Raw genomic sequence first — 25,409 nt, 5'->3', positions numbered from 1 at the left:
GTAACAGAACAACGTGCGTTACCACATAACCACCACCATCCCAACCTGCATGCGAACACGACAGTGTAATTATAATCATAAACGTGAAACCACTGTGTGTTCTGTGCAGCTTTACTTGCAGTATCCTCATACGAACCAACAGCACAAATATGCAGCGCAGGAACGCAGCGTGTAGGACTCGCTTGTTTTCCCCCATTTCCGGATCAGTGCTCTGTGTGCCGCCCTGGTCATTGCTGTCCAATGGGAACACAGATCGTCACAAGCGTGGATGTGTATACGTACTTCACTTGCAAAACGTACAGTCTGAATACGAACCGCACCAAACGAAAAAAAATAATTCCGTTTTGGGTCCGGACCAAACAAGCGGACTGAAGGACTTTTCTGGTCTGAATACACCCTAAAACACAGGTGTTAAACTCAAGGCCCGGGGGCCAGATACGGCCCACCACATCATTTAATGTGGCCCGCGAAGACAAATTGTGCATCAAATTCGTGTGTCATTACTAGAATTGCAAATTGTCTTCACTTTTAATATCTTTTTTTTTTAAATATTTGACCAATTCTTACTCGTCTGATTTGAAAATGAGTTATTTGTCAGTTTGTTTTGTAGCTTTTACTGTATACAATGAGGTGCTCAAACATTTATTTGGGTTGACAGTCATAATGGCCCTCCGAAAGAAGCTATGACTACAATGTGGCCCGCGAAAAAAATGAGTTTGGAGTTCTGCCTTAAAACACAGGAAAGTGGGCCCTTAAGGGCTGGAATTGCAATTCTGAGTGTTTGGAAATGCATGCAAAAATGATCAAGTTAAACTTAATAAACTTTTGGTTGAAATTTTAGGAGGAACCTAAAAATGTAATAATCTTGAATAGGTTTACTCATATTGATATATGCTCAAGTTTTGAATGCACATATCCAATTGTTTCATGTTTCAGTACTTTTTCCATAACTTCATTCATCAGTTGGGGGTTTGCATCCAAAGATGTAGATCCAAATTGCCCTAAGTTTAAGTATAGAGGTGCATTTTAGGTTCATTCAGAAATTTGACCCATAAGAGAACTTTTAAATTGTTTGTTTGTAATTTATATAGCTAGGAATCTGGGATATTAAAAAATGCATACAACAAAAACTAATATAACGTGTTTTTACACACATCCCAACAACAAAGACTTTAAATGAATGCCTAAATGTACTGAATTTGTCAAAGCGTGTTACCCTGACATTTTCAAGTGCAGCTTTTTGGTAATTAGCTTTAAAGACAATATCTTCTTCAATGAGGCTCTGATCTTCATTCGTCACTCTTTCAACCAGTCGAGCAACTGAGGGGTGTAGTAAGTAATGATAATGTCAGCACCTTAAAAAGGAAAAAATATTAGTTAGAAGACTGACAGTAATTCCAGTAATATTTTTCAATATTCAACACACACACACAAACACGCGCGTGCTTACCTGCCCTGCGGAAGGCGGTCATGGCCTCCATCACAGCAACTCGCAAGTCAAACGCTCCGGCTTGTGCTCCATGCCACATCATGGCGAACTCTCCCGACACATTATAGACAGCAAGGGGATGAGTGGGGAACTGAGAAGAGACAGAAGAAAACATTTCTCACTACATCTACACAGAGCCTAATGACAAATAACATCTTAAAACACTTGGAGAAAGTGGTCTTTTTTTTTTTTCTTCAATTGCTCATCATTAAAACAGACCTTGTCCTTGACTTCTCTCACTATGTCCAAGTACGGCAGACCCGGTTTCACCATTAGCATATCAGCTCCTTCTCTTACATCACGCTCCTGAGGCACAGAAGTGTTACACAAACTTCACTTTATAGCATTTGTAAACCAAATGTACATGTATACAGTTGGGAATATTCGGCATTGTGTTGAGGATAAACTTGAAATTCACTAAAGACTTTACAGGTGAACATAACAGGACCTTCTCAAAACCTTTGAATGCACAATTGTCCAATGTTTCAATATTTTTAGCACAACTTCGCATTCCTCTAAAAAAAGGATATGAACAGCAACATTTATTATTATTATTATTATTATTATTATTATTATTATTTCTGTGAGTCTTCCATCTCTCGATTTTTGTTGGAACTTGCTGATGAATGTCCCGCTGAGAACATCCTGTTTGAATGCTCGCAATGGTTTGTTCCTTTTATTGATGAAAGTATGATGAGGGTGACATTATAAAGCAGTTCTACAATTGTACGATGCCGATGGCTTGAGACATGTAACTTGTCCAAATATTACCAAAACACTGAACAGTTGCACAAGTGCAACAAGAAGGTAATATATAAAGTACACCAATAAAAGTTTCGAAATGTCAGTTTTGTGTGTCTACCATATTTTCCGGGCTATAAGTCGTACCAGCCATAAAATGCAAAATAAAGAAAAAAAAAGACTTATATAAGTCGCACCGGCGTATAATTTGGGGGTAATTTATTTGATGAAATCCAACACCAAGAACAGACATATCATCTTGAAAGGCAATTTAAAATAAAAATAGAATAGGCAACAACAGGCTGAAGGTACGGTATGCTAACGTTACATAAACACAAACAAGGAACTGAGAACGTGCCTGATGTAACATATTAAGAGTTACTCAAATAACTATAGCATAAGTAACATGCTAACAAGTTTATCGAACCATCTGCGTCACTCCAAATCATTAAATCCAACGAAATCTTCATGCTCGTTGTCACTTATGAACAACTCCGCGAACCCCATAAGTACAAGATACAGCGCTTTCTCCTCTACGTGGCTTTCGTCAGACTCATCGTCAGTTGCAGTTCCAATTATTCCACAGGCCTAGAGCGCCCTCATGCAGTTTAGTGTGAAAATAACATCTAAAATGATATAATGTGATGATAATTTCACACATAAATCACACCTCCGGCCAAAGTATTAAAAACAACTGACTTATTCTCCGGAAAATACGGTATGTTATGTGAGTAGAGTGAATACTATTTGTTTACCACAGCTCGAATGGCAAGCCCTCTCGCTCCAGGAGGGAGTTGGTAGCAGCGCCTATCCCCAAAAGCTGGCTTGGACTGTGCAGCATCTCTGCACAGGCACCGCTAGAGGTTTCAATATGTTTAAATAAGCAATGTTTGTGTATTATACCTTTACTTACCTGAAGGGGCCATAATAACATGAAGCAAACTTGGCACTGTAGCTTAGCACTGACACCTGGAAATAAAAATATGCATAACATAAATAAATCATTTTAATTAGGGTGAAATTGTTTTTTGCAACATATGAGAGGAAAATATATTGCATCTTGGTCCTGTACTCAACAGTACCAAGCAGTACTTTAATTTTGTTTGCGATTCTATCATCGGTTTCACTACCATTAACTGGAAAACACTGGCTGATCTGAGCGCGGGGGGGATGGGGACTGGTCTAAATTAACAGATGATGTTACGATTAACTCAATGATAATAATAATAGTTTGCAATAGTTCTTTTCCTGTGCAACGTACCTTGTTTCCTAAACCATTTGCAAGCAATGCTTGTTTTATGGCCCAGACTCTGCCATCCATCATATCAGAGGGAGCAATTATGTGACAACCTGCAGTAAAACACAGACTTTCAATATTGATTTAAAACTGGGGTAAAAATATACATAGTACATACATAGTATTTCTCACTATTCCCCCAATTTGCATACATTTCCCTTGTTGATACACAATACATATAATATATTACAAAACAACTTTATTTATATTTTATAACAGCTGCAGGGGTAACAAAGCGCTTCACATATGGTACTGGGACTACCACAAAGACAACAGTAACCAGTATATTGAAACACAAACTTATATCCAGTAGCAGAACACTAACAGTCTATAAAAGAATGCTCAACTTTAAATGAAATACAAATGATCAAAATGTTTTTTGAACTCAATCCTATATGTACTACTGTTAGTTTTTCAATCAAGTGAGAGACCTTATGAATATACTCAATATCTATTTTTCATGAAGTATTCTGAAATTCCATTGTAGAGACAAGGAAACTTGCACAAGTGAATTGTTGTGTGAAGGCACCCCAAATATATGACGATTGACACTTTAAATGCTCGATAGACAAAATAGATGAGACAGATCATACAAAACTGTGTTTACCAGCTTTGGCGTAGGCTAATGCCACTTCTGCCAGTCTCAAACAGCTGGCATCATTGTTCAGAGAGCCATCTTCATTCAAGATACCTGGAAGAGTAATGAAAATACATAAAGATTTTCTGTGCCAACCCACTGGCCATCTTATTAGAGACCACTGAGCCATAAAACATTGCTAAAGACAGTCCATCACAAAATGTAACACTAACCACAGTGACCGTGTGACGTGTAGGGACACAAGCAGACGTCACATGCCACCAGCAGATCAGGGAAAACAGATCTGATCTTCTTCACGGCCATCACGGCTGGTGTGTCATCTGTGTCTGCCCCTGACCCTCTGTCATCCTAAACCACAAAAGATCCGCTTATCTGCATATATTCTGACTTCACTTTAAGGGCAGGAATTCTGTTTTATACGGTCATTTTAACTTTCCCAAAATTTAACATGCAACATATTTTCAATATTACAGTCCATATGAATCCCCTTAATGAATAAATGATTCAGTCCACGCATTAGTTCTCATTACTTCCAAATACAGTGACACTTTCCACTTATATCCTTGCTCTCATTGAACATTCATTGTACATACCTTTGCTATATTTGCAGGCACCCCAAAAATCAGCACACACTTCAAACCGTTCATTACAAGCGGCTGCAACATTCCCTCCAGTTTATTCACTCCATATCTATGACAGGGAATACATTAGAAGCGTATTCATTACAAATTACAAAACATGATTGATTATTTATACCGATTTAATTATCAGCCTTAGTCTTCTAACTTATATTGCAAATAATAGTCACTAAATTAATTGTCTAATTAGTACCTGGTGCCTATCGATTAATATTCTATGTTTCAGTATTTTTGGCCACAGATTTGTTATCAACTAATTGATTTTCAACAGTGTTGGTTGATACTTTAGTGCACTCCATAATGCCTCATTAGTTTCAAGACATGGTTCATCAACAATCAATTTTACATAACTAAATTCTTTACGATCAATGAAGCTGTTTAGTTTATTATGCCCATTCATAACATGCGTGCAATTGTTGCAATCAGACATAGAAAATCAACCAAACCAATAGGTCGGTAAAATAGCATGCTTCGACTGAAAATGACCAAAGTCTATGAGCGTGAAGACAATCAGAATTATGAATGAGAAATGTTATATTGTTGTAAAATTTACCACCAAGTTTCACAACAATAATATCACCCGTTTGCGTGTAGCACATGCTCATCTTATCTGTGTCCAGAAACAGTATTTTGTGTTCGATCCACCCTGACTTATGGTTTTTTATCTTAGGACAACACCCTCTCATATCAGTTGCCATTTTTGCACACATTTTTCCACCCATGAACATGGATGGGGAATTCAATGTAGTCTCAAATTAAATACCATCTGGATTTTGTTTTGGTTTTCTCACCTGGCTTGTCCAGGCAGGCTTCCAATAGGCTCCACAGCATCAACATTGTCTCTATACAATTGGCAAGAAACATGGAGTAAGACCAAGAGAAAAACTTACAACGCATTATGCCTTCATTTAGTTGTAACACACAGAAACTCAAAGCCCCGTACTCAAAATGTCATTGAATCTCATATAAAGATAACGTTTGTCACTTACGTGATGAAAATTGGGTATATTAAGTTTTCTGCTTTTATATCTGTGGCACAGGTCTGCCAGTATCTTAATGTTGGATGGAAGTAGCCACTATGAATGATGGACTGTGCTGGTATCTGCATCTTGACCCTGGGACAGACAAATGCTGTAAACACAAATACAGACAATGAGCAGAAGACATTGGGAATGTCTCCATGAAGAATTACCTCATGCACATCATTGTCCTTCATCACGGTTCAGTCAGCGTTAAAACTGACCAAGCATGCGTGAAGCTGCTTCTCAAACAACTGTGGTTTACTAAATGGCTTATTAAAAGTCTATTTATATATTACTACCAAGTCCATTAATGAGCGTAAACACAACACTATAAATTAGGTTAATAAGCAAACACTTTTGACACATTTTTAACATTTTGTATCGGGTGCGTTTGAAGACATCGGAAAAACTCAAGTGAGTGGTCACCTCTGGCAGGAAAAATGTTTGAAGTTACGCAAAATTTAAAAACAACGTCAACAAGAAACTAATAAGAAAACGAAAGAATTAAAAACTACTTACCTGGAGAAACCAGTCAAGTCCAACAGCGTGACTCTTCTCCAGTGGATTGACTAGTAGATTTTTCTTCTTCTTTAGATTCGACCCGCACTGTTAATACTTCGCTAGTTATCACTATCGCCGTCTAGCGACTCGGTGGTTGCTAAAAACGAAACAATTATACTAGGCATATCCCATCAAACGAATAATTACATTGTGGCACGTATCGTATTGTTAGCATTAATTTGACACGTCAGAACATTGGGCTATTTGGTAAAAACGGACGCCACAAGTAGTAGTGTATCGGCCACCATACTATTGCATGGTATTCTCGCGATGTTGCCGCAACGGTGAGATAAAAATGACGATGCTAATGCCGTGTTAGCATTGTGCATGGTCGCTTTTCCACAACTAAATGGAAAAGAGAGCACACCACTCCGATTGAGGTACAGAAACGTGTAGTCACACAATAACTCATAATTCATAACTCAATTCAAGAGTTATATGGAACGCTAGTTTGATTGTTTCATCTCCGGTAATGTGTTGTTTGCTAGAACTTGTGTTGCTATGAGGCTGGCTCCAATGTTAAGCTCTCTGCGACGATGCCTCGTTGCCTGCGCTTCAATATGGACTGAATTTTACAGTTTTCGCTTGGATAACACTAGCTGATATGCCAGATGAAATAAGAATTTGTGCGAGAAAATATGTGCATATACGGCCAGTCGATGCTGCTAAACTAATTAAATAAAGGTCACGTCCTCACACTTTTATTGTCATTGTTTTCTAGGAGTGTTTACTGATATCCAGAGACTCGGAGTACATCTTGCATCTGGATGGATTCAGAGATGTAGCCAATAGTTAAGTGTCTCTTATGAGCTTCATGACCTCCCTCGACCAGACACATTTGGCAAGTCTTCACTCCTCTTGGGCGGCATCGACTCAGGGCACCAGTTGTTTTTCAACAGTACATATCTAACTGAACATCCAGATTCCTCCACCATGCTGTTCTCTTTACGTGAACTTGTTCAGTGGCTAGGCTTTGCCACTTTTGAACTCTTTCTTCACTTACTGGCGTTGCTGGTTTTCAGTATGCTGGTTGCCCTTCGTGCTGACATGTTCACCCCCACGTTAAGCTGGTGGCTAGTGTTCGTCCCCTTATTTGCCGCTGATGGTCTCAGCACCTACTTCACAGCTATAGTATCCATCCGGCTTTACCAGGAGAATGAGAAGCGCCTGTCAGTGCTGCGGCTGCTTTGGGTGCTGACGGTGCTCAGTCTGAAGCTGGTGTGTGAGGTGCTGCTGTGCCAAAAGTTGGCGGAGCAAGAACAAGCCAGAGACCTTTGGTTTGGCCTCATCGTCTCACCACTGTTCATCCTTCTACAGCTGCTGATGATACGAGCATGCCGAGTGAACTGAGGAGGTGGTTGGATGTTTAACATTGCAAGGAGCGGTTTTCATCTGCTGTCAAGAAGTTTAAAGCACAACAAGGGTCTGTGCTTCAGTTTGGCTTTATGGCACCACCTTGTTTGTTGTGAACATGCATCAAAGCCGTATGTTCCACGTGTTGCACACATTTAATTTGTGTCTGTGTTTCTAATTCAACCAAACTGAACAAAAACTGTCACTGTGTTTGGTTGTGTAGATATGCAGTGCTTCAAAATGTCTGCTGTATTATGGAGAAAGTACTACCTTTGTGTCAATGTATTTTAGGAATTTTTTTTACGTGTCCATTCCAGCAACTTTTGACCTTGAAGTTAGTCATAGTCACATGATTTGATGCTAAAAATTTGATTTGCTCCTGACAATAAAACGGAGTCAGGGATTGTGATATAACAACTTTGAGAGCAGTCAACAGACTGGGTTTTCACACATTTGTGAGTTGTTGAGGGTGCATGATGTGAGATATTGTGTGGATATGGGACAATAGTGCCTCTTATTTGTGCAATAGGTGATAGACAAACTTTGAAGATAAAAGAAATGCACATATGCACACAAGGCAGTGAGGTACCGTGGGATAAGAAACACGGCACAAGCAGTTGCACCAGTAATGTTTTCTTCTTGGGTTGGAAAAATTAAGTTTAAGTGAGTCACTTTTTCTTTTGCCTGCTGCCCACACATGTACACATAGATGACAAGCATGTTGGCAAATGGCAGCGGTGTCTAAAATTGGCCATTGTGTGGAAAGTACATGGCGCTCTGTATGTGTCGATTTAGCTAAGACTTTGACAAGATATTTATGATTTGTTATTACTGCAACTTAAGATGTATATAAGATGTAAATAAACCAATATTTAATCTAGTTCTTTTCTGAGAAACTTCTAGCGGGTAAATCCTGAGTGACCCGGCAGGTGGGAGTCTAGCACTCCTTCATTTAACCACAGGGAGGCGCTTTTGCTTTGTTGACAGAAAACATTACTTTTTACGCAAGTCAAATCACTGGTTTCACATTCCATGAAAAATCTAAGTCAGCAGACGTAGTCATCATTTATAATTTGCGTGTTATTGAGTATAGCAACACCAGCATGTAATTGTCATTAAAGCAAAAATCGCCTTGAGTTATGTCTGATTAAATCCGTGTGGATTTTTTTTTATCTTTAAAGGTGCTTTGTTTTGTTTATACATATACGTAAAAGTTAAACCAATAAGCAAGTAGACAAAAGCATGATTTTATACGCCCACAAGCACCAGATGCGCAGTGTCAGTATATTACGTATCCCATGAGGTTTATCCGAGGCGCAATGATTGATTGTTGGAATTTGTGACTGGGATTTCCCCTTGAAGATCAATGAGCAACGTGCGCTCTTCGCGTACTTAGTTCTTTTGTCATTGCACTCATTGTGCCACAAAAGGCTTGGTAATGAAAGTTTGATGAGGTACAGTAATCTCTTGTGTGCAGTCATCAGGGTGCTGATTCATACAAACCAATCCCCTTCTCGGGTCGCATGTTGTTTTTTCCAACCGGATTATCGACAGGTGGAATATTGTATGCGAGCGCAAAAACAGCAAACGCACAAAGTAAAATACGATTGTTTCTGCAGTTGTTCCCTCGTTTTTCTGTCTACTTTTAAACGAGGGTTGTTTTATCTATGCAGATGTAAAGAACGCTTTTTAAAAAAAAAAATCACCAAGAAAAGTCAGGTGATCTTGAAAGCCATACCGTTTGATTGACAGATGCTTTTGGCCCAGTCAACAATAGAAACGGGTGTGGTTTTGCGCCACTGTGACGAAATGGGTGTGTTTGCAGGACCCAGCAGCCAATCAAGAAGCGAAGAGGAACCTGGAAGTAGCTTTTACTGCGGCGGGGAGGCGGGGCGGTGTTCGGGGAAAACCGAGCGGAGCGACGGAAGCGGTGAGATTCGAGGATAGAAAAAGAGAGGGTGGAGAGATGTGTGGGATCGCACTGTGAACGATACCGCAGGTACAGTCGAACGCAGGTTACGTAGCTGCACCAGGCCGCGGCAAGACCGCAGTGAAGCCTGCCTCCTCTACACCACCTTCCCCGTGTAATCCTCGCAACGCAATGTCTGGCGGAGGAGAGTTAAGGTACACCCGCAAGGAGACTGGACAAGAGAGCCCGAGGATGCCGGCCTGGAAGCGAGAGATCTTGGAGAGGAGGAAGGCGAAGAGCGGGGGCTCAGGGGGAGCCACGGAGAATGGCGCAGGTGGGAGTCTAAAACGCAGTAACGGGGAACAAACGATTAACGGTGCCAATAGTGGCGTACTTAACCGAGACGACTCGCACACCGGACGAAACTATTCCAACACGGCGACCAGTCAGCACATCGCCAACAACAAAGAAAAAAGACCGGTGGCTTTGGAAGGGACAGCGAGAAGTCAAGTTGACGGACAAGAGAGCTTGGTGCTCCAGGAGAGTCTGGGCCCGCTGGAACAGAACCCCTTCATCAAGCTGGAGAAGGAGCGGCGGAGGCGACAGGACAGGGAAAACGCCACTCGTCCGATCCAACACATTCTGGAGCTTTACGGTAATGTTCCTGGAATACGGACAATCCGAGCAGAGAATATTCTCATAATCGAGTCGGATCCCGATTACGACGGCGAAGGAGTAAAAAGTCCCATTTGGCAACAAAACGGTTATAGCTCAATGAATGATCTGTTGGACAGAAGAGGGAATGCTATAACTGAGATAAGAGCAAAGGAAGTGGTCATTTATGACACTACGTTGAGCAAGAGCGAGGAGAACTTGAGCACCCTCGGTCGACCGAACCACAGAGACCCATCATGTGAGGCAGGTGAGGGTCAAGGGATGGTGAGCCGAATACTGCAGAAATTTGACTCCAACTACGGGAAGCTGCAGAAAAAGTCTCACAGCACAGAGAACCTGCTAGATCTAGATGGAAGTGCCAGCAGAAGACAGAGAAGCCGGGCCAAGCCGCAGCTCGATCTGATGCCAAAGCCCAAAACAGATTGGGTCAAAAACTTGAGCAGCAAGCAGTCGTCATCGCCTGTCCTCCTGAGTTCTCCAAAAGCAAAACCGCATTCTCCCGTACTTGAGACGGCCGGTCCTCAGCACAACATTGAATCTTCTAAACCGGCGTCCTCCTTCCGGCAGCGACTTGAAGAGAGCGGCGATCATGGGACAGCGGCCACACCAAGAGATGAACCAGACGAGGTGCACAAGATGATTTCGGAGGTGATCCTCAATTCCACGGTGCCATCATCAATGCAGAGTCGTCACACCGTCTCATCCAAGGTGTTGCACAAGTCACGTGACTTTGAAATTTGTCCGTCCCCTAAGCCAGACCTCTCCCAAATACCTGATGAAGATACTCAGGCACGGGCCCTGGCAAATCTGCGTATCCAGTCTAAAAACTCTTTCATGGTGATTCCCAAGCGACATCTTGCAGCCACATTTGAAAGTGGCCATACGGCATCACCTAGCCCTGCTCTAACGTCTCCTTCTCACAGAGTGGCAGAGCAGCCTGTGTCAGGAGTGCCATCTTCTCACATATCTACACCTGCCGTAATGCTCCAAAAACTGAAGGATGCAAAAAACGACAAGGAAGTGGCCCGGCTGTGTACGCCCCACTCACTTCCGTCTGTTGCCACATCTCCTTCATCGCCTTTGCTCTCGCCGAATCTGTCTCCATCTCCTACCACACTTTCTCCACCTGCCTTGACTTCTCCTCCCTCTTCTCCAGTTGTCCCATTATCACCCACTTTGTCTCCACGTGCCCTTTCATGGGACCCTTCGCCTCCCCCCACAACTGTAGTCACTCCTCCTGCAGAACATCTGCCTGTCACAAACATAGATGACATTGATGTGGGACCCCCACTTCGTGCCCCTGCACACAGCCCCATAGCGCAGAGGAGGAAGGGGAACACTTTTACTGTGGTGCCTAAACGCCGGGCAGAGGGTGAGGTTAAGCCCAGTTCACCTGAACCCCAAGAAGATCCCTCAAGTGACGCCTCACCGGGATCTACGCCCCCTCAGGCCCCATACACTCAACTGGGCTCTCTGCTTAAGAAACGCTACCCAGCTGTAGATGAGATTGAGGTCATCGGTGGGTACCTTTCCCTCGGAAAGTCCTGTCTTTCCAAGTCGGGCACCCTTGGCAACAAGAAGGTATGATTTACAAATGCTACGTAAACGAAGCAAATGTCATTTATATATGTGTGTGTGTGTGTGTGTGTGTGTGTGTGTGTGTGTGTGTGTGTGTGTGTGTATAGATAGATAGATAGATAGATAGATAGATAGATAGATAGATAGATAGATAGATAGATAGATAGATAGATAGATAAAAACTTTTATAAACCAACAAAGTTGCTCTCAAATGAATTACATTTAAATAAATAAAAGTTAGAACAAAAGGAAAAAAATCTTATCAAGCGTCATTAAAGTTTCATCTGATCCAAGTTCTATAGAGCCTGCCAGTCACAGGAAAAACTCTAGTTGCATTTGCTTCCCCCTGGTTGCTCAGGGTTGTGACGACAATTACAAATTGTCACTTGCCACACTTGACTTGCCCTTTGCAGCAGACTATCAAGAGGTGTGGCCTCACCACTTACACGTAGCATTTTTTTAAAAAAAATTTTGGGCACACCGCCCTGCAAAAGCTGGCTGCACAATCTCATTAAAGCTTGGTTCGTTTTTCAAGAAGAGAAGGGTATTCAGCCAAGAAAGAAGCTGTGGACCTGTGTTGTACAGTTAAAGCGATGATATCATGACCGATAATGTGTTATAATTAGATGGTAGCAAAGTCTGGTTCTGGTCTGGTGACGCTTGCTTAAAGTGTTTACATACTATGTTCAAAAGGCCTTAAATTGATCATGATGAATTGCTACAGGAGTTTATGATTGTCAGACAAGTGCGGCGCTCAATTAACCTGCATGTCAAGGATTATTTTTAGCTTCATTCTGTGTCGCTCGTATTGGTTGTTTAGCTCGGTGTTTCGTGGTGTGTAAGAAAGAGGTAACCGTGGCAATATCGGTTTAGTTTATAAGTTGATGACCCCTCAGTCTCGCTGCACAATGTATAGTATAGTTACAGCACTTTAGCAATGAATTTGTCTGCAAATAGATCAAGGTGGGTGTTTCAGCCTCTCACAATGTTGACCTGCTTTAGGGTTTTCTTGACCTGGCATGCTGTAATCCTCTGCTTTCCAACGCCAGCCTCTTTTAAGCAGTAAAATACAGTAAACGTAGCCCACCTACTTGTTTTTGTATTTTTATTTTAAATTGTATTAAATGGAGAGTGTGTGCTTGAATCCATCATAATCATCTTTTTTGCCAACCTCGTTCACTTTAAATTAGCTGATGATCTGATATTTTCCAGGCAATGTTTCAGATGCATCCTCGAAACACGCTTTCCTATTACTGTGTTCATTTGATAACACAATCAAGCAATGTACGTATTTCTAGAAAATTTAAGCAGTATGAGAAGCTGAGGAACAACTCAGTAACTTGAGGGATGGGTCCAGGCTCACACCTCCATCAACCCTTCATCCCTGTGTATGTTTGTATCATGGTAGCATAACGCTTGCGTTGCAGAGTTAGTATGATTTTAAATTATTATTGTATCAACAACTTTGGTCCATGAAAAACAGCAGATATTACTTGGGCTGTCACGATAAAATGTATGAATTTGTTGTTGAGAGGCTGACATTAGAGGATCTGGTAAAAATTGGCTCTAAGCAATTACTTGATTATTAAAATAGTTGTCGATTAAGCTGATCATTGATTACTTGTTGACTAATTGGTTAATTTTGACAGCTTCTTACATTACTGACTCTTAAAGATCTGTCCTCTACTGAGGGCACTTGTTAATCATGCACTTTGACTACATTATCATGATGAATGTACTAATACTTTGTGCTTGAACAGTTCTTGGGTGCAAATTTGAACTTTACAGTGGGAGATATTGGTTCAAGATTGTCAAAGCAATATTTTGACCACCTTATGTAACAGCATTGTCATATGAAGACATACTGAATTCTCTCATTCATTGCTCCTTTTCTTTCTGTTGGCTCTTTTCACCTCTCAGTCAATTTTTCTCCCATCCTTTTCTTTCCGGCAGCCGGACTGCACGAGCAATTACAAAAGCATCAAGGCCCCCTTTGACCAGTATAATTTGTGTGGAATTTTTGTTCTGCGTTAAAGCAGTCGCCGAACATTGCCTCAGATGAGAGCTTTGGGCTGGGTTGTGTTTTTCCCTGCAAAACCAACCTTTTTTTTTTTTTTTTTTTTTTTTTTTTTTTTTTTTTAAATCAGGCTTTAAAAGAATGTGCCACACTTTATGGCTTTACTAAAGTAGAACATAAGTTCTTTCTTTACATTTTCCAGAAAATATATTCTTCCACATCAAGTCCTGCTGTACACTCTCATTTTAACCAAATGGAGCAGTCTGCATGGAATGCTGGCCTACCTCACAATGTCCTGCTTTTTTATCCATGTCCCTCCACTCTCCTGTGATCATCTTTTTATTGGAAAGGGGAAGCTATGTAGGTCAAGTGCAGCTTCCTTGAACAACGATATGCTTGCATTTGAATAAAGTCAGATTGGGCTTTCTCGTGAAATTTATAGCCCAGGATTGAGTCACTTTCCATCTGCGTATTATTGATTGGATAAGGGTTGGGGTTTTTTGTACTTTACCACAGCGACCCCCTCCCCCCCATTTCGCCACAAAATGATGTCAAGATACATCTGGTAGCAATACGTAGACTGGGTGGAGTGGTTATGTTTTAATGTTTTGCTTTTGTAGACTGGTCATTGTGGGAATGAGGCATTCATCTTTGCCCAGACAATGTAATGAGAAAGAAGGACTGCAATAATGTTGCACAATGCGTAGTAACCTTTCCATTTGTGGTTATTGAATGTTTATGTTGAGAATTATATTTACGCTTTCAAGGTAAAGTTACAATATTAGTTCAATTTTGATTCGATTTGATCTTGAGGTAAATGCTCTGATAATGATTTAGGTAGAAGTACAAATTTATAAAAAAATTCAAGAGTAAATTTGGATGTTATGTCACATTTTCTTTTTCAGCAATAGAGCGCCTGAACATAAAAATGTTTCCATAACCTTTTTTTGTTTATGAAGTACAAAAGTACAAACATGTCCGAAAGAATAATCTAATAATAAGAACAATCTTAAATGTTATTCCCTGTACTCCTGTTGTAATTGTATAGCAGTGACACAGTTCAAAAGGGGCGTGTCTATCTTCCTTTGTGCATATCTGCAATCTATAGCTTCTCCTTAAATTGCTGGTTTTACACAACATTCTATTGTCAAAGGTTGCATTTGCAAACGACCAGAAACTGTTATTGGACTGTTAAGTTTTGCAGGCAAATTTACAGGGAAATCCAAAATTACTAAAAATGTCAGATTTAAAAGTAGAAGGCGCTCGCTTCTATACAATGCCAATCACGTCCAAAGGGCGGTGATTCAATGATTATGTTTACATCGACACATTTATTCAGATTAAAAACCTGATCGGAATGAAAATGCATTATGTACACACCCCAGGTGGAATATTCTGATCGGATCAAGGCCATTGCGATCAACAGTGCATCCGATCAGAATTTTAATCCCAACTCTAATCAGATTAAAGGCATTATGTTAGTGTAAACGTAGACAATATTTTCACCCACCCCTATTTTCCCCCGAGCTGCATTTTTAGGTTATGGTTAGGAAACACGCAATATAGGTAGAGATCCCCACAGAATTTACTATCATTATGAGAGGTTGGCTGTACATTTCAACCTGGTACATATATCGTACATGTCACATAAAGCAACATAGTGCAAATGTAATAAAACAACTGTATCGCCTCGTGCAAACTCGCCTAATTAGCTTACCGGTAACTTGGAAGGGTTAGTATGTTGATCCATGATGGTGATGTTACATTAAAACAAGAGGTACTAAAATATATGAGTCACAAACTTTTACAGATGTGTAGTGCACATTAAAAAGAAGTCAGTCCTAAAAAGGGCGGTGTTCATCTTCTTCTGAAGGAATACTGTACCAGTGAGTCACTCCTCTTATTGACTACTACGTTGCTGCTGTTGTGGTATCGCTCAACTTCCTTTGTTTGTCGAAACCATTGTGTGTGTCTATGAATACTATGTGTTATTTTAGTTGATCTTAAATGCCATGTTCTACACAGGTTTTAAGTACCCTGTAACACAAGAAGGCTCACAAAAAGGGCACGGTGATGCCTTTACGTCATGCGCGAGAGCTATAGGTGTGAAAGTCCATTGTGTTTAATTATTTACCACTCTGCAGACATTCCCCATTTTTCCTCCCATACACTTCCTGAAACACTCCACCCCTTCTATTTACAAAAACAAAATATATCAGTTCATATATGAGCTTAATTATGAAGTGAGATTTTTTTTTTTTTTATAAGATATGAAGAGTAGTTCAAATAAATAAATACAATAAAATAAAAATGGTGGGAGTGGCAATGCCCATGTTTTGCCTCTTTTCTATTGTTGGCCTTGATACCAACTTTCTTTGTATTAATTGTGTTTCTGTTTTTGGATTTGCCATATTCAAGTGCCATATCATCATAATGCTGACGAAATAGTTAACTAAAACAAGATTTTATCTCAATTTGAATAGAATCGCTATTTCCCATCATAAATGAACTGTTTTGTTGATTGTAGATATTCAACATAATGAAACATTACAGAGTTGGGGTATTTAACAAATATGTCAACACATTCACTGATGTAATTGTTGACCCTAATTGGCAACACCCTCCCCCCTCAAGCACATGCACACACACACAGATTGGGAGACCTCCAACCTGACAAGACCCTCCACATAAATGAGATAGATTATGTCTGCAGCTATGTAGGAAGGGAAGAGCTGTGGTTACAGCATAAATACGTATCATACACGAGATGTTTTTTAAAAGGCCCTCAAATCTCACTTCCTTTCACCCTGCCCCAGGCTATTGCAACTCTTTAAGTTGCACTGTTTGTGTGAAACCACAGAGTTTTTGTAGCATGGGTTTGCTGTTGACTAGACTAGAAATGTTGTTACAAACATGTAAACTATACATCATCATTAAAATTAAGAAAACTAAAACAACAAAAACAAGGTGAAAGTCATTTAAATTATGACTTTGTATAAATATTAGGTACAAACGTAATGCAATCTACTGCACAAAATGGGAAGTAGTCTGAAAAGTAAATCATTTGAATGACAAATACCTACTGGCTAGTAGAAGCTCCACGGCAAGTGCTTTGTATTATTGTAGTCGGTGCAAACTATTTATACAAATTCTCGTGTCACTTTTTGGCTGCGCACATGCCCATTCATGAAAATATAGTAGACTATAAATATATGTAGACTGTAGTTCTTTGCAATATTCTCAAGAAGTCATACTCGGGTTTGTTTTCCTACACAGTCCTCGGGCACGTGCACAACGCAACGTGCAATGTTGGTATGATGTTGGTGAATTCAACTAGCGAAGCCCCTTTGTCATAGTAGGCATGTTTAAGTCTATGGTCTGTGTGTGTGTGTCCTGTGCATGCGCTGTTTCATGTGCTCAAGTAAGAGTAAGAGACTAAAAGCAGAAACTGAGCAAATGGTTGTAGGTGCAGACTGAAAACTTTTTTTTACCTCTTATTGAACTTGTGTATGCTGTATTTGAACGTCAAATCTTGAGAAAAACACATTCAGCAGCAGTGTTTGCCACCCTCCCTTGCCCTTTATGATAAAAAAATGTTTCTGATTTGTATTTGGTTTGTCACAGTGCACAGACTGCCTAAATGTTTTCATTTATAGTTATGAGTGTTTCATAAGTCAGATTTCTTGTGAAGTGTTGCTATTCTTAAACATTGCTTACATGAGGATTGACGCTATTCCTCTGTTTATTTTCCTCCTAAGGGTCTGCTTCCTCCACTCTCCCATTTCCCTCTTGTCATATAACCATGGCGCCTGTCGCCATGACAACTCAGGCTGTGGCCATTCTATCCAGGCATTAGCTTTCCTGGGTATAGGCGCACACTTTCTCTGTCTGACTCACACCCACCCACTACGTCAGTGTTGACGTCGCAATTAAAAAAAAAAAAAAAAAAAAAAGCTGTCGTGAGTGGCAATGATGATGGAAAACTGAAATGTCATGAAGATGCTTCAACTAGGGCTCTTACTGTTGCATATTTTCAATGTGTGTGTGTGTGTGTGTGTGTGTGTGTGTGTGTGTGTGTGTGTGTGTGTGTGTGTGTGTGTGTGTGTGTGTGTGTGTGTGTGTGTGTGTGTGTGTGTGTGTGTGTGTGTGTGTGTGTGTGTGTGTGTGTGTGTGTGTGTGTGTGTGTGTGTGTGTGTGTGTGTGTGTGTGTGTGTGTGTGTGTGTGTGTGTGTGTACATTAGTACATTTGTTTGAAGATGCAATACACAACCACTCATCCGCATCTCCTCATCATCTGATCCACTCACACTCATCTCCAAAGAGAATACGACAAGAGCATCAACTCACACTATCTTGAGACTTGACAGTGTAAACACAGATGCTTACTGGCTCTGCCGAGTGCCGTATCTGCAAACATCAGACACCTACACGGCTGAGTGAGCTTCCACACACTAAAGTCAGTGTTGTAATGCTCGATAGTGGATCGGTTTAAGAAACGGCATATCTGATCCAACCTCATATTTACCGAGAAATGTGCCAACGCCTCGAGCGCATGTAGAGTTCTGAATAGCAAGAGATGATTTTGCTTAAAAGGAGGCCATCTAACTAATATATCAGGAAGCTTCATTCGCAAACAGTATGGTGAGGCTGACTTTTTTTGACAATGACTAAACCTGTGCTATCAACACAGAACATACATACTTGATTTTTTTAGGGTGGCGAGGGGTTGTGATGCTAGTAAACGTAAAATGCAGTGACTGCATTGCATGGAGCGATACATTTCATACATGAAGTTATAGGACATTAATCCTTGTCAAATATGTGTTTGCGTTGCCAATAGTTGAATGTGTGTCATATTTAACATGCACATTTATATTGTTGTTGTTTTTTGAAAAGACAAACCGTAACTTTAGATTGTGTGTAAAATAGTAACATCCAGGTCAATTCTTCTTTTCTGCCTGCAATGTGTTGAGCATTGCTGGTTGATGTTACAATTCATAGTACCATGTGACATTATTTCCTAAATTATGTCAACTAAACAGTAACAAATTGTAGAGTAGATTTGCTAGATATGTTGTAATAAATTATGCCACCGTGATTAAATGTTTGCAATTGCTATAAATGGTTTGAGAACAAGTTGGCCAAAATTATTGTAATATTTTTTTCATAATTCCCCACTATTCCTGTTATGCACATGGTGCGACATTATCTGGCAGAATTCTGCAGCCATAATCTTACTATTAGGACTAGGTTGTTGCGCAAGTATTGCAGTACTTGTTTGGTATGAGCACATGGTTACTTTAGCATTGTTCACCTCAGGCACTCATGCAGCTGCATTTAAACTCCTCACCTGCTGTACATGCTCTGCTAGTCTAATATTATCTAGCTGGCAGGAGATTAGCTCTAATCACATCACTAATCATGGGCCCTTCTCCTCTAAGCCGCCATACACCTTAACGTGCCCATAGTTGCAAAACATTTCAGTTTCAATGTACTGCATATGCCAGAGGTAACTGTTTTTAAAACATGCGTAATCATGCATACTTTTCCATGTGGGCCTTCAGTAGCCAGTGAAGACACATTCCCACCCCTCTCATCAACTTGACATGTTTTTAACACGCTGCACTGCTAGTCAGACAAAAATCATATAAATACAATACAATAACCTGTTGTCAACTAGAGCTGCTACTTTAGATTGTGACTCTGCGATTAGCAAAGAACCTGTTTGTGTGTGTGTGTGTGTGTGTGTGTGTGTGTGTGTGTGTGTGTGTGTGTGTGTGTGTGTGTGTGTGTGTGTGTGTGTGCACTTGTTTTTATTAGTATGGGGGGTCCGAAGACAGGGAGCCCACCAACAAAGTGGGGCCCTGTGTCGTTGTGGGGTCCAAAATCCTGGACCCCACTCGGGAAACCACTCTAAAACAGCTTGAAATGCTCTAACAACATGCCTCACGAATTTTTTTCACTTACCCCACATGGTCGCAATGTTGAGAAATGTGTGTGTGAAGTGTGTGTGCTCAGTAGCGTCCCCCCGACCATGGCAAGTGGTATTGCAAGTATACACACTACCGGAAGTGTGTATGATTCAACCAATCAGGGCACCTCGTGATCCGAGTGTTGATTAAGAAAATAAAATGCTATTTCCTGTAGATTTAAACCAGGTAATTATTATTTTAGTAACCATAGCAGCTAAAATAATAGTGTAAACATAAAATTCCTGCATTACAATTGCAATTTATCTACATGTTATTTAATATTCATGACACTTGTTTGCTTTATAAAAATACGCTCATTCTATTAGGCTTATTTTAAAAACTGTCTCGTGCATTTTTCATGTTCTAAACATAAAAATAAAGGTATAAATAAATAGTAATTTATTCTTTACCATCAGTTTACATATTAGTTTAATCAGCAGGTATTGCATGTGTTAGCTTCATGCGGCTAAAACCGCCGGCTTAACGGCACTTCGCTACGTGTGACGGCGCAAGGCTGAGACTGCTCCGCGACGAAGACACGCTGCTCCTATCGTAACACAACATACACGGTGAGTAAATCAACTGCATGTAAATACTAAGTACATGAAACTGATGTAGAAATGCTTTTTGTCCAGACCCCGAGGGGTTTATATGCAATGATTATGGCTTCGGATTCGGTATATTGCCACTCGGATGGCGTAACGTTTTCCCCTCAGAAAGTCCGGCTTTTTAACTTGTCATTCATCTTAGCTTACAGTTGTTTTAAAAACAATGGTGTAAAAGAGAACGACAGCATGTATAATTGCTCAGTGTTATATTCAGGGTGATTTCGATGTGCTAATGTTTCATAGTTGCTAACCCCAGAACCGGACTCTGGCCTTAATTGCCGAAACCTCTTCAAAACTCGTTAAACACGTGGTAAAGCTCAGTGTTATGATATATCTGCATGTCTTCTGTATGTCTCGGTGGTTTTCTATCATGTAAGAATGCTTTCTTTAGATAACACAAGCATTCTGACGCAAATAAAACTATCCGGAAATTAGCTAATTAGCTAGCGCTAATCAGGATGCTACGTTCACTTTTCAAACAGAAACATAATAAAAACGAGTTGGTAGCTCCTGTAAAGTATGAGTTATACTGGTAAAACTATTGAAATAACTTTTCTTTGGATGCAGCACCGCTGCTGTGCTGTGTTGGCCATGTTAGTTTTTTAAAAATAGGTAGTTATAGTTACAAGTTATTCTCATTTAAGGTATTTGAGTTACTATCTAGTTACTGCATTATAAAAGTAATGATACATGTGCCTACTTTGCTGGTTTTTGTAATATGTTTTCCTGTGCACTCTTGCCTGCTGACAGACATGTCTTGACATGCCTACACGTGACTCAGCAGGATGTCAGCGTTATGTCGTGCATATTTTTGTCCAGCTTTTGGGTTTGTAAGAATTCAGTTCACAACACACATTGACTCAAGGAAGAGCTGAAAGTAGAAGAGTGACCACGTAGAGACAGAAATAGCTCATGACATTACTTGTTGTTATTGAGATAATAAAATTAGCTGTGAACATGTAGAATTACTACATGCTGTGATCTTTGGGGGGGTCTAGGGAGGTCTTGTTGGTGGGGTGGAGTACCCCAATTGAATAATAATGGGGTAAATGGTGCTTTTGCACTATTTAGTGTCTGTACATCTAGTTTTCAGTCTGTGTGCATTCTACACACCTACCCACTTAGGCAGGGGTGTCCAAGTCCAGTCCTCGAGGGCCGCATTCCTCCATGTTTTCCGAGTTTCCCCTCGTTAAACACACCTGTGCAGGAGCCTGATCATTGAATCAGGTGTGTTTAACGAGGGAAACTTGGAAAACATGGAGGAATGCGGCCCTCGAGGACTGGACTTGGACACCCCTGCACTTAGGTAAAGGGCTGTTTCAGTCCTTTTTTGGATCTGGTTGGAACTGTGACTAGTTAGAAGAAACAAAGCTCAGCTTCAAACCGACAAACATTTTCATTAATATATCAGTATTTTCTGAAAAAGATTATAGAAAAATATTCTTTCTTTAATCACTCTTGTTCTGTTAGTTCTCAGGCCAGGCTTATTCCTTCAGTCTTTATACAGTGGATGATTACAAATCTTTTAAAATTAATATAGAGTGCTTGTTAAAGTACTCTCTGCCATGTTTTGAATTATTTTTTAGAGACAGAAATGTCCAAAAGGAAAGCAAGAAAAAAGCCTGCTGATGAAGCAACCTTTTACATTCAATCCTAAAAGGACAAACCTGGACTAGTGGAAAGATTTATTGATGATCAAAAAGGTAATAAACTCATTTTTAGACCATTTATCCATTAAGTATATATGTTTATTTATTTTATAAAATGACACAAACAACAATCAAATTCAGATTGGTTGTTGTATTTCTGTTTCTAAGCGAGAACTTAGTATTAAAATTGTAAGATAACACCACAATTATTTGGTTAAAGGTGTATCTTAAAGAAATATTTTCTCATAACCAATGGTTTTATATAAAATGTCCTTGCAGGAAGAGGCGTGTGTGCTACCCAGCCCTTTGAACAAGGAGATTTCATCTTAGAATACAGGGGTCAACTTCTGTCGGCAGAAAAATGCCAAACAACCAAGTACTCTGAAAAGGAGAGTACATTTTTCTTTGACTTTGAATGGCAGAATCATGACTGGTGGTATGTATATCCAAATATTTTCTATACAAGAATTATGAATTCTAGAAAGAGACTGGAATAAAATACCCTATATTAGTGAGTCACTCAGAAGCAATATTTCAATAACTCATCAGGATTGTGGAATTAACAATTTTTTTATTTAGTGCTTTGACGTTCAAAAAGACATTTCCATCTCAACTTTTCTTTTGAAATGTTGCAAGTTTTTATTTCTGTAAGCTAACTTTTATTTTACTAAAAGACTAGTTATATGATACAAAATGTTTGATTTCTTGTTTTTCTTTCCTAGTATTGATGCATCAATCTCTTTTACTTGAATTACTCTCAGGCTTCTGTTGATGATGCGCTGCTTGAACCAGCCAGAACTTTGCAGGACTCTTACCCTGATGATAGCATCAAACAGGATACCAGCCTACAGGTAACATTCATTTAGACTTTGTTGTACCTTAAACAGCATTCAGCCAACCGTTGGATCGCATGGTTTTTGTGGTTCTACTCATGGAGCCCAAACGAACCAGTGGCACACACACCGATAGATGGATTGTTGAAACATGCGTCCATGGGGGTCTAACCAAGCCAATCATTCACACACACTTAACAGATTTCTGATGGATACTTGTGGGGCCCTCCTTATGGATCTAAGGTTGTTTTGGTTATTCCAACCAAGATAATCATTCACACACACATAACAGATTTCCTAAATATGGATACTTGTGGGGCCCTCCGTATGGATCGAAGGTTGTCTCATGTTTTTAGATCATACTTTTGGTTACGGACATTATGGAGGCTGATTATATTACAGCTATAGTTCCACACATCCTCAACAGCTAAATGGCTGAAGTGTCATGCTTAATGATGCTCCACTACATCCATAAAGATGCTGTTAGAGGACCTGATTAGACATCCAGAACTGACTGGAACACTTTAGTTAGAAGGGCTTGTTTGGTTTTGGGGACTAACTTCACATGATTAACTATACAGGTCTTGAGTCTGTCATTTGTGGCGTCTGTATGATGTTGGTAAGTTATTTGTGGTTTTAATTCCAGGTGACAGGCTCTCAGGCTGTTGATGGTGCGCTGCTTGAACCAGCCAGAACTTGGCAGGACTCTTACCCTTATGATAGGATCAAACAAGATGGCAGCCTACAGGTAACATTCAGTTAGACTTTGTTGTAAGAAATAAACTTTGTAGACCTTTTCTTGTTCTCTTAGTTTACAACTTTTAGTTGGAAAGCTGTTCATTAGTCAGAAGGTACCTTAAACAGCATTCAGCCAACCATTGGATCGCATGGTTTTTGTGGTTCTCCTCATGGAGCCCAAACGAACCAGTGGCACAAACACTTATTGATGGATTTTTGAAACATGCGTCCATGGGGGTCTAACCAAGCCAATCATGCACACACACATAACAGATTTCTGATGGCTACTTGTGGGGCCCTCCGTATGGATCTAAAGTTGTCTTGGTTATTCCAACCAAGCCAATCATTCACACACACATAATAACAGATTTCTGATGGCTACTTGTGGGGCCCTCCGTATGGATCAAAGGTTGTCTCATGTTTTTAGATCATATTTTGGTTATGGACATTATAGAGGCTGATTATATTACAGCTATAGTTCCACACATCCTCAACAGCTAAACAGCTAAAGTGTCATGCTGAAGGATGCTCCACTACATCCATAAAGATGCTGTTATAGGACCTGATTAGACATCCAGAACTGACTGGAACACTTTAGTTAGAAAAGCTTGTTTGGTTTTGGGGACTAACTTCACATGATTTCACTCTACAGGTCTTGAGTCTGTCATTTGTGGTGTCTGTATGATGTTGGTAAGTTATTTGTGGTTTTAATTCCAGGTGACAGGCTCTCAGGCTCCTGTTGACGGTGCGCTGCCTGAACCAGCCAGAACTTGGCAGGACTTTGACCCTGATGATAACATCAAACAAGATGCCAGCCAACAGGTAACATTCAGTTAGACTTTGTTGTAAGAACTAAACTTTGTAGACCTTTTCTTGTTCTCTTAGTTTACAGCTTTTAGTTGGAAAGCTGTTCTTTAGTCAGAAGGTACCTTAAACAGCATTCAGCCAACCATTGGATCACACGGTTTTAGTGGTTCTCCTCATAGAGCCCAAACGAACCAGTGGCACACACACCTATAGATGGCTTGTTGAAACATGCGCCCATGGGTGTCCAACCAAGCCAATCATTCACACACACATAACAGATTTCTGATGGCTACTTGTGAGGCCCTCCGTATGGATCTAAAGTTGTCTTGGTTATTCCAACCAAGCCAATCATTCACACACACATAATAACAGATTTCTGATGGCTACTTGTGGGGCCCTCCGTATGGATCGAAGGTTGTCTCATGTTTTTAGATCATGTTTTGGTTATGGACATTATAGAGGCTGATTATATTACAGCTATAGTTCCACACATCCTCAACAGCTAAACGGCTAAAGTGTCATGCTGAAGGATGCTCCACTACATCCATAAAGATGCCGTTATAGGACCTGATTAGACATCCAGAACTGACTGGAACACTTTAGTTAGAAAAGCTTGTTTGGTTTTGAGGACTAACTTCACATGATTTCACTCTACAGGTCTTGAGTTTGTCATTTGTGGTGTCTGTATGATGTTGGTAAGTTATTTGTGGTTTTAATTCCAGGTGACAGGCTCTCAGGCTCCTGTTGACGGTGCGCTGCCTGAACCAGCCAGAACTTGGCAGGACTTTGACCCTGATGATAACATCAAACAAGATGCCAGCCAACAGGTAACATTCAGTTAGACTTTGTTGTAAGAACTAAACTTTGTAGACCTTTTCTTGTTCTCTTAGTTTACAGCTTTTAGTTGGAAAGCTGTTCTTTAGT

At 40.2% G+C, this 25,409-nt stretch overlaps 4 protein-coding genes across 6 annotated transcripts in view; 2 read left to right on the top strand and 2 right to left on the bottom strand.

Annotated features, from left to right (window-relative positions):
- The window catches only part of npr2 (natriuretic peptide receptor 2), a 46,044-nt gene extending 45,121 nt beyond the window's left edge, over window positions 1–923 (bottom strand). The window contains exon 1 of one of the 2 annotated variants that reach the window (XM_088392411.1): window positions 116–923. The gene's annotated coding sequence lies outside the window, so the exon portion shown is untranslated. The remainder of the gene's footprint in view (window positions 1–115) is intronic. The other variant, XM_088392412.1, reaches the window with a different exon arrangement.
- Window positions 924–1,058: 135 nt separating this feature from the next.
- On the bottom strand, window positions 1,059–7,737 carry alad (aminolevulinate dehydratase). Its single transcript, XM_088392415.1, has 12 exons — window positions 6,305–7,737; window positions 5,753–5,894; window positions 5,555–5,605; window positions 4,719–4,815; window positions 4,338–4,473; window positions 4,135–4,218; window positions 3,492–3,580; window positions 3,144–3,199; window positions 2,986–3,073; window positions 1,709–1,795; window positions 1,451–1,580; window positions 1,059–1,355 (listed from the first exon to the last, which is right to left on the bottom strand). The coding sequence occupies exons 2-12, from the start codon at window positions 5,869–5,871 to the stop codon at window positions 1,297–1,299; spliced, it is 996 nt and encodes a 331-aa protein (XP_088248541.1). The 5' UTR covers window positions 5,872–5,894; window positions 6,305–7,737; the 3' UTR covers window positions 1,059–1,296.
- tmem203 (transmembrane protein 203) lies at window positions 6,435–8,579 on the top strand. The gene is made up of 2 exons (XM_088392416.1): window positions 6,435–6,726; window positions 7,068–8,579. The coding sequence occupies exon 2, from the start codon at window positions 7,280–7,282 to the stop codon at window positions 7,694–7,696; it is 417 nt and encodes a 138-aa protein (XP_088248542.1). The 5' UTR covers window positions 6,435–6,726; window positions 7,068–7,279; the 3' UTR covers window positions 7,697–8,579.
- Window positions 8,580–9,555: 976 nt separating this feature from the next.
- Window positions 9,556–25,409, top strand: part of tprn (taperin) — a 37,559-nt gene continuing 21,705 nt past the window's right edge. The window contains exons 1-2 of one of the 2 annotated variants that reach the window (XM_088392414.1): window positions 9,556–11,864; window positions 14,081–20,248. In XM_088392414.1, the coding sequence (XP_088248540.1) occupies window positions 9,801–11,864; window positions 14,081–14,209 (2,193 nt within the window). In that variant the 5' untranslated portion in view covers window positions 9,556–9,800 and the 3' untranslated portion in view covers window positions 14,210–20,248. Of the gene's footprint in view, window positions 11,865–14,080; window positions 20,249–25,409 lie in introns of those variants that run through there. The other variant, XM_088392413.1, reaches the window with a different exon arrangement.

Source organism: Syngnathus floridae, chromosome 12 (genome assembly GCF_059516105.1).
Source record: "Syngnathus floridae isolate MCC-2025c chromosome 12, RoL_Sflo_1.0, whole genome shotgun sequence".
Lineage (NCBI taxonomy): Eukaryota > Metazoa > Chordata > Actinopteri > Syngnathiformes > Syngnathidae > Syngnathus > Syngnathus floridae.
This window is presented reverse-complemented; position numbering and strand designations above follow the sequence as displayed.

Coding starts and splice junctions, on each gene's coding strand:
- tmem203 (XM_088392416.1), top strand. CDS start 7,280: ATGCTGTTCTCTTTACGTGAACTTGTTCAGTGGCTAGGCTTTGCCACT.
- alad (XM_088392415.1), bottom strand. CDS start 5,871: ATGCAGATACCAGCACAGTCCATCATTCATAGTGGCTACTTCCATCCA. Junction 4,219..4,337: donor CACGTCACACGGTCACTGTG/GTTAGTGTTACA, acceptor TTACTCTTCCAG/GTATCTTGAATGAAGATGGC. Junction 1,581..1,708: donor TGAGAGAAGTCAAGGACAAG/GTCTGTTTTAAT, acceptor GTCTCTTCTCAG/TTCCCCACTCATCCCCTTGC.